General features: G+C 49.0%; 2 protein-coding genes across 4 annotated transcripts in view; both read left to right on the plus strand.

Moving 5' to 3' along the window:
• The first annotated feature begins 3,651 nt into the window (after nt 1-3,651).
• B9D2 (B9 protein domain 2) lies at nt 3,652-10,990 on the plus strand. Of its 3 annotated transcripts, none has more exons than XM_006771866.2 (4): nt 3,657-5,077; nt 5,420-5,511; nt 8,368-8,493; nt 10,400-10,990. In XM_006771866.2, the coding sequence occupies exons 1-4, from the start codon at nt 4,713-4,715 to the stop codon at nt 10,711-10,713; spliced, it is 897 nt and encodes a 298-aa protein (XP_006771929.1). In that variant the 5' UTR covers nt 3,657-4,712; the 3' UTR covers nt 10,714-10,990. The 3 variants fall into 3 exon arrangements, with proteins under 3 accessions (XP_015424692.1, XP_006771929.1, XP_006771930.1); XM_006771867.2 differs by having other exon boundaries at nt 3,657-5,017; XM_015569206.1 differs by lacking the exon at nt 8,368-8,493 and having other exon boundaries at nt 3,652-5,077.
• The window catches only part of TGFB1 (transforming growth factor beta 1), a 14,683-nt gene continuing 13,953 nt past the window's right edge, over nt 10,766-11,495 (plus strand). The window contains exon 1 of the mRNA XM_006771874.1: nt 10,766-10,785. Coding sequence (XP_006771937.1) covers nt 10,766-10,785 — 20 coding nt within the window. The remainder of the gene's footprint in view (nt 10,786-11,495) is intronic.

Here is an 11,495-nt window from a genome sequence, read left to right on the forward strand (position 1 = left end):
AAGTGAATAAAAAATTTGATGGGCATGGAAAGAGAGTGTACTGACAAGTCTTGGGGGGAAAGAGGTGTGGGGGTGCAGGAAGAGACTGGACAAAAATCGTACACCTATGGACGAGGACAGTGGGAGGGGTAAGGGCAGAGGGTGGGGTGGGAACTGGGTGGAGGAGAGCTATGGGGGGAAAAAAGAGGAACAACTGTAATAATCTGAACAATAAAGATTTAATTAAAAAAAATAAAGGTACTCAAATAGTAATCGGGGAAATGCAAATTAAGATCACAATGCATTTCCAATAGACACTCATCAGAATGGCTAAAATGAAAAGGAACACTACCACCAAATGTTGGTGATGGTGTGAAGGAGGGGGAACTCTCATACACTAGAAATTTGTTCAAACACCAGGAAAACTCTTGAACATATCCTACGACCCAGCAATTCCACTCCAACCAGATGTGAACATATATCTGCCAAAAGATAAATTCCCAACAACACACAAATGGATACACAAATTGTAGCATCTTCACACACAGAAAACTATAAGCAATAAGAATACAGCCCCATGCAGCAGAGTGGGTGGTTTCACAAACAAAACGGGGCAGACAGCAGACATGAAACAATAGATACTGTGTGGTTTTATTTATGTAAAGTACAAAAACAGACAAAATTAACCCATGTTAGAAGTCCAGTTAGTGATTACCGTGGGGGCATCCTGGAAGAGGCATGACAGTCATCCTGGGGAGCTGCTCATGTTCTCTTCTTCAGCCGAGTTCTAGTCACCTATTGAATTCAGTTTATAACATTCCATCCAGCTCTTCATTTATGACTTGTGTACTTTTCTGTACATATATTGTACTTTAAAACAGTTATTTTAAAAAAATTAAATCTTTAAATACAGATATAGATAAATTCCCAAGATGCATCACTGAATGAAAAAGCAAGCTGTAAAATAGTATGTACACTCACTTTGGAAAACAGTATGGTAGTTCCTCAAAACATTAAAAATAGAATTACCATATGACCCAGCAATTCCACTTCTGGGTATTGACCCCAAACAACTGAAAACAGGGTCTTGAGGAGATATTTGTACAACTATATTCATAGCAACTTTATTCACAATAGCTAAGAGGTCAAAGCAATCCATGTGTTCATCAACAGATGAGTGGTAAACAAAATGGAGTGTATATATACAATGGAATATTATTCAGACTTTAAAAGGCAGGAAAATCTGCCCAGCCATTGTGGCTCTACCTATGAGCCAGGAGGTCACAGCTCGATTCCTGGTTGGGGCATATGCCCGGGTTGGGTTGTGGGCTCGATCCCCGATCATGCAGAAACCAGCTGATCAATAATTCTCTCTCATTATTGATGTTTCTATCTCTCCCTCTTCCTTCCTCTCTGCAATCAATAAAGAGATATATATATTTTTTAAATAAAAGCTTTAAACAATAAAAATAAAAGGCAGAAAAATCTGACATGTGCTACAACATGGATGATTTTTTTTAGGACATTAGGCTAAATGAAATAAGCCAGTCATAAAAAGACAAACACTAAATGATTCTACTTATATGAAGTACATAGAGTAGGCAAATTCATAGAGACAGAAGCGAATGGTGGTTGGTTACCAGGGACTGGGAAGAATGAAGAGGGGGAGTTGTTTTTTCATGGGCACAGAGTTTCAATTTTGCAAGATAAAAATAGTTCTAGAGATTAGTTGCACAATTATGTACATGCACTTAATGCCACTTGATCTGTAGACTTAAAAATGGTTAAGATGGCCCTAGTTGGTTTGGCTCAGTGGATGGAGTACCGGCTTGTGGATTGAAGGATCCCAGGTTCGATTCTGGTCAGGGGCACGTGCCCGGGTTGTGGGCTCGATCCCCAGTGTGGGGCATGCAGGAAGCAGCTGACCGATGGTTCTCTCTCATCATTGGTGTTTCTATCTCTCTCTACCTCAATCTTCCTCTCTGAAATCAATTTTTTTTAAAAAATGGTTAGGATGGTAAATTTTGTTAGGTGTATTTTACTACAAAGTTTTAAAAGTTAAAAATAAAAAGTACATAAATAAATATTCAGTGTGCTTCTTATAAAAAATAAGTAAAATATTTCAGTAACAACAACAAAAATCATCAATAATAGCAAACATTATTGTCCTTCCTATGTGCCAGGCACTGTCCTAAATTCATTACGTATTTGTATTAGTAATCTATTGCTGGGTGACAAATTATCTCCCCAAACTTAGTGGTTAAAACAATTATTTATCACTGACATAGTTTCTGTAGGTCAGTAACCTGGTGATGGGTTAGCTGAGGGTTCTGGTTCAGGGTGTCTCATGAAGCTACAGTCAGCATGTTGGCCAACGTAGTGGTCATCTGAAGATCTGTCTGAGGATGGGAGATCTGCTTCCACAATGGGTCACTCACATGGTGCTGGCTGTTGGCAGGATGCCTCAGTTCTTCCGCATTTGGTCTCCCCATTGCCGGCTTCACTGTTGTTACATCATGATGGCTGCCTCCCTCAAAGTAAACTATCCAAGAGGGAGATCAAGGTGGATGCTTTTGAGGGCTGGGTTTTGGAAGCCACTTAGCAACACTTCTGCCACATTCTATTAGAAGCAACTTACCTAGCGCAGCTATACCCAAGGAGAGAGGAGTCAGGCTCCACCTGGTGAAAGGATGAGTTTCAAAGAACCTGTGAACATATTTTAAAACAGCTGCACACATCCATTGACTCCTGACAATAATCCAAAAAGGTGGGTGCCATCATTCATTCTCACAGAGGAGGAAACTGAGGTATTGAAGGTCACACAGAAGGGGAAGAGCCAACACTGAAATCCAGGCAGTCAAACTGGGGAGTTTTTCTTAGTCACTAATATCAACCAATAGAAGAAACCAACTGAAGAAAAAATATTTTTTTTAAATATTTTATTAATTTTTTACAGCTCAGTTGGTTATGGCATCATCCTAATATGCCAAGGTTGCTTGTGGGTTCTATCCCCATCCGGGCACACACATAAATTGTTGTAATGTACCCCACGAGTAACACACAGGACGAAAGATCAAATCAATGAGTCATTTAATCAATAAAGCCGGCGACTGCAAGGGAGAAGCGGCTCCACATCTTGCAGTGCCCAGTGGCCGCAGCATCAGACTTATATAGGCAAACATCACAAAGGTATTGATTACATCTCGAGGTTTGGAATGAGGAACCTGATTTGCAAAAAGCTGTTTGTTACAGAAGCTAGATTGAGCAAGTTAGTTATCTACAAAGATTAATTATAGTTTCAGGTCTTGGGACCACTGAGTCAACGGAAACACATTTTCTGGAGCCACTGAAGCAATTTAAAGTAATTGTGCTGTCCTGGTCTCCAGGTGCAGGGGAGTGTGTTTTGAAAGGCCAGTAAAACCACAATCAATGGGGTATTCAATCCACAATCAATGGAGTATTCAATTGAATGGGATGATGTATATAAGTTCAGAATATCAAAATAACTTTTCTATTATTTTAGCAAGCAGATAATTACAGAAGCCAGAACAGCAGGGTTAAAATATTAAACAGCAATTTTTACCCGAGATGGTTGCTACCATGCTTCAAAATCAACCAATGAATGCATAAATAAATGAACAACAAATCAATATTTCTCTCTTACCCTCCCCTCTTCTCTCTCTGTAAAGATAAATAAATAAATATTTTAATTAAAAAATATTTAAGAAGGAGCATTGACAGGACTCGATAACTGGTTGGATGTGAGAAGTGACAGCATACGGGTGACACCCACACAGCCTCCCTATTCCTTGAGCAGAGAGGCCAAGAACAGAAAGTGCAGAGACAGGGTCAGGCAGAGCTATGATCAGTTTGCTTAAGGCAAATAATTTTGCTCCAATTTCTTCATTTTAAATAAAGCTGATATTACCTACCTGTCGGGATGTCTGTGAGGATTAAAGGAGATGGTACATGCAAACCATCAGCTTCCGGGGGACTGGTTCAAAGAAATAACTCAATACGGGGTAGCTTTCAAGTATACTTAGTGCAATATCCTATTGAATTACTCATTTACATAAACCTTATCCTACTGGAATGTACTTTCCCCCCTCCCCCCATAGCTTGGAGTGGGTGACTAGTTTTTGTAGCCCCATTTCTAGCCCTGCGGGCGCCCAGCCTGGGCTGGAGCGGAAGGGACCCAGGCACCGCTCCGGGAAGTCAGACGTGCGAGTGCCTGACTCAGTCCCTCTCCTTGTGCCCATTACACGGATGAGCAAACTGAAACCCAGAGCCATGCAGTCACAAGACAAGTTACTGGCAGAGTCCAGTTTCTAGAATCGGATTTTCTGCAGATAAGGCCTCAGTTCCTCATTTCTCACACCCATCCCCCACGCCCCATCCTCGCTCAAAATCAGCACCGTGAAGAGCTGCGCAGTTCTTCTGAGAAGGAAGTTGGATCATCAGTCCCACGAAGCCCGGGGAACTCTAAAAATAAAGGAAGGAAAACCCCTCCCCGCTTCTGGGGTATCTGTGAATGAGGAAGGATTTTTTTCTAATTATGAGGCAAGAGGGTGCACTCTGCTGAGGGAGAGTCCCCCTCGGTTCTGGCTCACACCTCTGGTCTGAGGTCCCCGTTGAGGGGAGGTTTGGGGGTCGCGAGGCATCAATGGGTGATTTTGGGAAGAGGGCAGCTGGGTGAAACAGGCGGCGCTCAGCCTTCCTCAGCCGCGCTTCAGATGGCGGCTGCCCGGCCACGCCCCCAGAGGCTGGAGAGACCCTTTTCCCAAAATGGAGAGCGGGAAGGGCGAGAATGTCCATCAGAGTTTGGCCCCGCCCCCGAGGACAGCGAGGACCAATTAGCGACCCGCAGGGCGGGTGCGAGGCCAGGGGAGGAGGCTGCTGTTGCCCCAGCAACCACCCGGGAGAACGAAGGCGGTCGCGGCCTGGGAGGGATCGCGGCGCTGCGGGTCTCTCCCTGCCGGAAAGATCGCGGGAGAGCGCGAGCCACGCGGGAAGGCAGCGCCGGTGGAGAGAGGGACAGGTCAGGCCCATCAACTCCAGTCCCGATGCCGCTTTCGCGCCTCCTGTTAGCGGTTCTGAAGTAGGCGTAGCGCATGCGTACGCCTGGAGGCGGGGCTTTGCGCCAGCTCTTCGGACGCATGCGGAGTTGGCGCCTTTGCGCTGGTGGGGGCGGAGCCACTGGCCCTGGGCGGGGCTTTCCCCTGCTATGAGCTGGAAGTTGTGGAGTTAGGTGCCTGCTCTTCAGCCCGGCCCTCCTCCCTTCTATTTTCCGAGCTCCCCTGGAGAGGCATTTAGGATCGTGTTAAGACCCCACACTCCTAGTACTGTTCCTTATTTGGACGGCCTCGGTTTCCTCATCTGTCAGGTGGAAATAACAGTACACTGACCTCACAGGGCTGTGACTCTGTTTTTACCCTCTCAGGGCTATGGCTGAAGTGCACGTGATCGGGCAGATCGTAGGGGCCACCGGCTTCTCGGAAAGTAGCCTCTTCTGCAAGTGGGGCGTCCACACAGGTATTCCCGACCTGGCTCATTCCCCACTGAATACCAGCCTAGAGGTTCCACCTCCTTCCTTGACCCCCTGACCCCGCCTCTGAGCCCCATCTCCCATCGGCTCTCAGGACTCCTGGCCCTGACCATACTGTGTCCATGTGTCTCATGCCCCCGGCTTATCCCTTTCCATCCCATCTCTGGGGGTTCTGGCTCCTGCTCTGAACACACAGCCCCTAAGGTTATGGGGCTATAGGCTAGACCCCCCACACACACACTCTCAATCCTCAGAACACTAGACAGCTTTAACCCCATGGTTTGGACTTCATTCACTGTCCTAGGGGTGTCCTGGGTCCCTCCCCTGTCTTAATTCTTTGCTTAAGAGTCTCCATTTATTGAGTTCTCACTGTAAAATGGAAGTTTCCATTCCAGATTTACAGAGGAAAGGCCACCCTCTTGTGCATCATTCTCTGTGAGAAGGGAGGAACCTGCTCTGGTAATAATCCAAGCCCACCCATATGGCCCAGGGAGGACCTCAGAGGCCCCAGTGTGCATGTCTCCCATGGGAGGCAGGATAGTGTGATGGTTTGTGTAATGTTTAGGGCCACCAGGTCTGGGCTCAAACACTAACTCTCCCATCCGTTAAAGTGCGGCCTGTGAACTTAACCTCTCTGAGCCCCGGTTTCCTTGTCTGAAAAGCTAATAGCTGAGAGGCAGCACATATTGAGGTTAAGAGCACAAACTGCCTGGGTTCAAAACCAGTTGTTTATTAATTATGTGACTTTGGGCACTTGTCTTTGCCTCAGTTTCCCTGTCTGTACAATGGTAATAATAACAATACTTCCCTCATGGGTGATTGTGTGAACTAAATGAATAACAACGGCATTTAGGAGAGGACCTGGCCTAGTAAGTGTTCAGTAAGTGTTTACCCAGCTCATGTACAAATTGGATGGGGTCTTGTTTGTAAAGCTCTGGGTACGTTGCCCAACAGATAAATGCACATGAAATGAGTGTGGCTACTGCTATCCTTATCTCTGCAGGCCCCGGGTCCTTGGTGGTGGTTGAGATTCCCTGGGAAATTGTGGTCCTCCAGCTGAGCACATGAAGAGGCAGCTCTGGAGTCAGACTTGGTTTCCAGTCTGGGCCCCATCTGCCCTGTGGCCCTGGGCAGGTGCTGTCCCTTCTCTGAGCCTCAGTTTCCTCATCTGTAAAGTGGGTTATATTGTATGTGTAAAGCCGGACTCAAGGCCTGGTGCTTTCCTTGCTTGAATCAGAGAGAACAGTAACGCAACAGTTCAGGGGGCTGTTGGGGAGGGGCAGTTAATCCAGCAGCGAGCTCAGAGGCAGTCAGATAAAGGGCTTGTACTCTGAGTCTGACAGAGCTCAGTCTGAATCCAGCTTCACCGAGGCACCTTGGTCTGCTGCACTCCTGCTGTACCCCACATGGAGAACAGCGCTTGACGCACAGTAGGTGTTCAATAAATGTTCATGGAATGAAAGGACAAGTGACTTTCCTTCTCAGAGTCTGTTTCTTCACTTGTAAGGTGAGGCTTATATTAGCACCCACCTCCCAGGCCCACTTATTTGTCCAACAAACATTTTTTGAGCACCTTCTGTGTACTACTAGTAAGATCTGGTTTTGAGACCCTGGGAATCCAGTAGTATGCAATATCCCTGCTCTGCTGGGGCTACAGGAGGGGAGACAAAATAAATAAGCAATAAAGAAATGAGTGTCATGATTACAGATGGTGGCAGATACTCAGAACAGATTAGATGAGATAATATAACAGGGATTAGTTTTGGATACAAGGGTGAGGGAGAACCCCTCTGTAAAAGTGGCATTTGAGTTGGTCCCTGGAAGATGAATAAAAGCCAGGCATGGGGACATCCAGGAGCAGACTTCCTAGGCAGAGGGAACAGCCAGTGCAAGAAAGGAAATAAAAACAGGATCAGCCCTAGCCGGTTTGGCTCACTGGATAGAGCGTTGGCCTGAGGACTGAAGGGTCCCAGGTTCGATTTTGGCCAAGGGCACATGCCTGGGTTGCGGGCTCAATCCCCAGTAGGGGGCATGCAGGAGGAAGCCAATCAATGATTCTCTCATCATTGATGTTTCTAGCTCTCTTCCTCTCTCTTCCTCTCTGAAAATCAATAAAAATATATTAAAAAACAACAACACAGGATCAGTGAGGCTAGAGGTAGGGAGGGATGAGGAGAGTGATAGGAGATGAGTGCAGGAAGGGGGACAAAGGCCAGATATAGGGCTTCGTCAGCTATGGGGAGAGTGTAGACTGGGGGTGGGGTGGGATTAAAAGTCCTAGAGGGCGGATTAAATGGACTCATCACTAAAGTGCTAGCTCAGGGTCTGGCACTTGGTAAGCAATCGGTGCGTTTTTGCTATTATTATCACCCTCAGTAGGACTGGTCTTATTATGTGCCTTTTACAGTGCGTTCATGCTTTTGGTCAAAGGGCACCCTTGGTCCCCTCTTAGTCCTTGGACTAGGCCTCTAAATGCAGTGTGAGAATAGTGACAAAACGATACCCAACACTTACCCAGCGCTTACTACGCCCCAGGCACTGTTCTAAGTGCTTTGTGTGTATTAGCTCATTTAATCTGCTCACAAAATGACAAGGAATGCATTATTACACCCACTTGACAGATCGGGAGACTGAGGCAGGAAAAGGTAACTTGCCCAAGTGTGTGCAGGCAGGAAGAAGCCATGCTAGGATCTGAACCCAGCCCATTGGCCCCAGAGCCCACACTTTGTACCCCCTGTCCCCCAGCGCTAGAAGAAACGGTCTCACAGCCACATTGGCATACCCTTCCTGATGCCTGCCTCCCACCCTTCCCTGCCTCATTAGTGTCCTGGCTCTCATTGCAGGGGCGGCATGGAAGCTCCTGTCCGGCGTACGGGAGGGCCAAACACAGGTGGACACCCCCCAAATAGGAGACATGGCCTACTGGTCCCACCCCATTGACCTGCACTTTGCCACCAAAGGCCTCCAAGGTGGGTTCTCGTGCTCGGCCCTGCGCCAGGCTGAGGGGACCGGATAGGGAGGTTGGGGGGGCTGGTTAGCAACACCCCATGGGACTGAGAACACCAACTCCTGTCCCTGCTTCCCCGCCCTTTGGGTCCCTTTCCTGGCCAGGCCTGGCCCTGGGGAGACTCCGCTGAGGCCTCCCATGGCTGGCTCTAGAGTGTGTCAGAGGCCAGGGGTGACGGGAAGAGGGAAGGCGGGGACCAAGGGGAGAGAAGGGGTGGCTTTCAAAGAGAGAAACCAAGAGAGTCTTCCATCAAGAGGAAGCTGGAGGGTTTATGAGAGGGAGGGAGGGAGGGCTGGTGGCTGTCCCCGGGCAGGGCTCCTCTGCTGTTCAGAGGAAAAATGAGTTTGTGGGGGAGGAAGGTATCAGAAAATCTTTTCTGGTGGAAAATTTGGGTCATTGGAGAGGAGTGAATTCCAGGAAATAGCCTAGGTAAATATGCCATATATTTCAACAATATAAATAATAGTTACTGAGGACATGCCCTGTGACGAGTGATGCCGGGGAGGTGTCGGTGACTGAGACAGCTCCTAGCCCTGTCCTCACAGGGTTCACCATCCCATGGGAAGGCCGAGCTGTTCCCAGACAGTGGTAGCCCAGAGTGGGCAGGGATGGGATGGGGAGTTCTGGAGGACTATGGGAGCCAAGAGGAGGCTCCTGACTGCCAGGGACTTCAGGGAGGGCTTCCTGGAAGAGGGGATGTTTGAGATGCTGTGAGAGACCAGTGGGAGCTAATAAGGCAGAGGGAAGGAAGAGGGAAAGCCCAAAGGGTAAAGTGAGCTAGGGCATTTGGAGGATGGAGGGAGAGCAGGACTGCAGGGGTGAGGTGGCAGGGGACAGGGGACAGGCCATGCAGGGCCTTGAATCATAGGCCACTAGGCTGAGGCCATCCCCTGAGGGCACTGGGAAGCCACAGCAGGTGACTGACAAGTCAGATTTTCCTTCTAAAAGACCCTTCTGGCGGCTTGTGGGTGATGGGTTGGAGGGTGAGGCGGGCACTGTCCTTTCACTCTTCAGACCCCACATTCTCCCCTGGTCCCACCAGGCAGCTCCCACCAGGGCCTTTTCACACGTTGTTCCCTCTGCTGGGCATGCTCTTCCCGAGATGTCTCCATGGCCCACTCCCTTCCCGACTTTAAACATTCACTCACAGGGCCCCTTCTTAGTGAAGCCTTTCTTGATCATCCCCTTTCTAAAACTGCACCCCGCCCCCACCCCTACCCTACCTAGCTTATTTTTCTCCAGAGCAGTTATCACCATCTGACATACCCTATAATTTGCTTATTTACTATGCTCGTTGTCTAGGATGTCAGCTACACAAGGGCAGGAATTTTGATCTGCTCTGTTCACCTCTGTGCCCCCAGCTTGTAGAACAGGGCCAACCACAGAGGGGCTCAGAAAGGAGAGTAAAATGAGGCTGGGTCTCCAAGGCTTTGCCGCCAGGCTGAGGAGCTGAGCTGTATTCTTAGGATACTTGGGGACCGGTGGGAAGAGAAAGATGCTTCCAGATGCCAGGAGGAAGGTGAACTGGAGGGGACAAGAAGTCCCTGAACCCAGAGAGGACAGGGTGGGCATGGGGGAGAGGTCTAGGACAAGGCTCAAGGTGCTCGCTCACCTGTGGACTGGGCTCCCTTGAGATGGGAACATGGACAAGAGAGGGGATCAGCAGAGTGTTGAGGTTGGGTTTTCTTCTGAAGGCACTGGGGAGCCATGAAAGGGTTTTGAGCAGGGGAGGAATTGTGGATTCAGAAATATCCATTTGGCTGTTGTGTGGGAGTGGGAGTCCAGAGAGGAGGCTGGGGCAGATGCCAGGGAAGAGGACTGAGCCCAGAGAGAGACCGGCTGCACCATCCCTCTCTCCTGTCTTGCAGGCTGGCCCCGACTTCATTTCCAGGTGTGGTCCCAGGATAGCTTCGGCCGTTGCCAGCTTGCTGGCTACGGCTTTTGTCACGTGCCCAGCAGTCCAGGCACCCACCAGCTGGACTGTCCCACATGGCGGCCTTTGGGCAGTTGGCGGGAGCAGCTGGCACGGGCCTTCGTGGGTGGTGGGCCTCAGCTGCTGCATGGGGACGCCATCTACAGTGGGGCCGACCGCTATCGCCTGCATACAGCCGCTGGTGGCACTGTGCACCTGGACCTGGGCCTGTTGCTGCGCCACTTTGACCGCTATGGTGTGGAATGCTGAGGCACCTGCCTCCTCGGCCCATCCACACCCCTGGGCACCCGTAAGGGGCAGGATGGTGCAGTCGTCAGAGACGTGGGCTCTGGAGACTGCCTTACCCGACCCAGCTGAGTCCTGGGGCAGCTTCTGTCTGGCCAACACCGCAAGCCCAGTACCTCTCCCTCCGAAGTCCATTTTCCCCATCTGTGAAATGGGGGCAGCAAGTATGTGGGGTCCCAGGGGTTTGGGGAGAAGAGGCTGCCTCACACATGGAAGTGACAAATAAAGAACAGTTCTGACAGGTGTGGGTGCCTTCCTGAACTCCTGACCTGTCAGCTGGCCGGTGCCCCATCTTTGCCTTAAACTCTGGATGCCTCCTTATGACCCCTCTCCTTGGGGGGTTTCTTCCTTTGTGCCCCTGGGCCCCTCTGCCCCAGTCTCCCACTCTCTCCATTCCGGGTCCCCTCTTCGGATCCCTTGTACTCTGGGTCCCTATCCTCAGACTGAGCCCTTCCTGCCAGGTCTTCCTTCTCTCCGTCACTTTTCCTCCATTCCCCAAATTTTCTGCCAGAGTGTCATTGACATCTGTGCATTGGAGAAGAGTTCTCTAAACTTCAGTTACTTAGTAGTAGTATTCTTTTTGGGGTTTAGTGGTAGGCTCCTGGGAGCTCACTACATTCTTGATAGCCTTGCAAACATGTACATGAATATCAAACATCATATTAGAAGTGTAATAAAGGTTATGTTTACATGCTTTAAATAAAATTTCACAATCCCTAAATAAGAAACTTCCTTTACTGATTTTT

This window comes from Myotis davidii, unplaced genomic scaffold, assembly GCF_000327345.1.
Source record: "Myotis davidii unplaced genomic scaffold, ASM32734v1 scaffold386, whole genome shotgun sequence".
Classification (NCBI taxonomy): Eukaryota; Metazoa; Chordata; class Mammalia; order Chiroptera; family Vespertilionidae; genus Myotis; species Myotis davidii.

What these genes read in the sequence shown, in the direction of transcription:
- B9D2 (XM_006771866.2), top strand. Translation starts at nt 4,713, where the DNA reads ATGGCGGCTGCCCGGCCACGCCCCCAGAGGCTGGAGAGACCCTTTTCC. An exon ending in CAAGTGGGGCGTCCACACAG is followed by an intron (nt 5,512 to 8,367) that starts GTATTCCCGACC and finishes CTCTCATTGCAG; the next exon opens with GGGCGGCATGGAAGCTCCTG. An exon ending in TGCCACCAAAGGCCTCCAAG is followed by an intron (nt 8,494 to 10,399) that starts GTGGGTTCTCGT and finishes CCTGTCTTGCAG; the next exon opens with GCTGGCCCCGACTTCATTTC.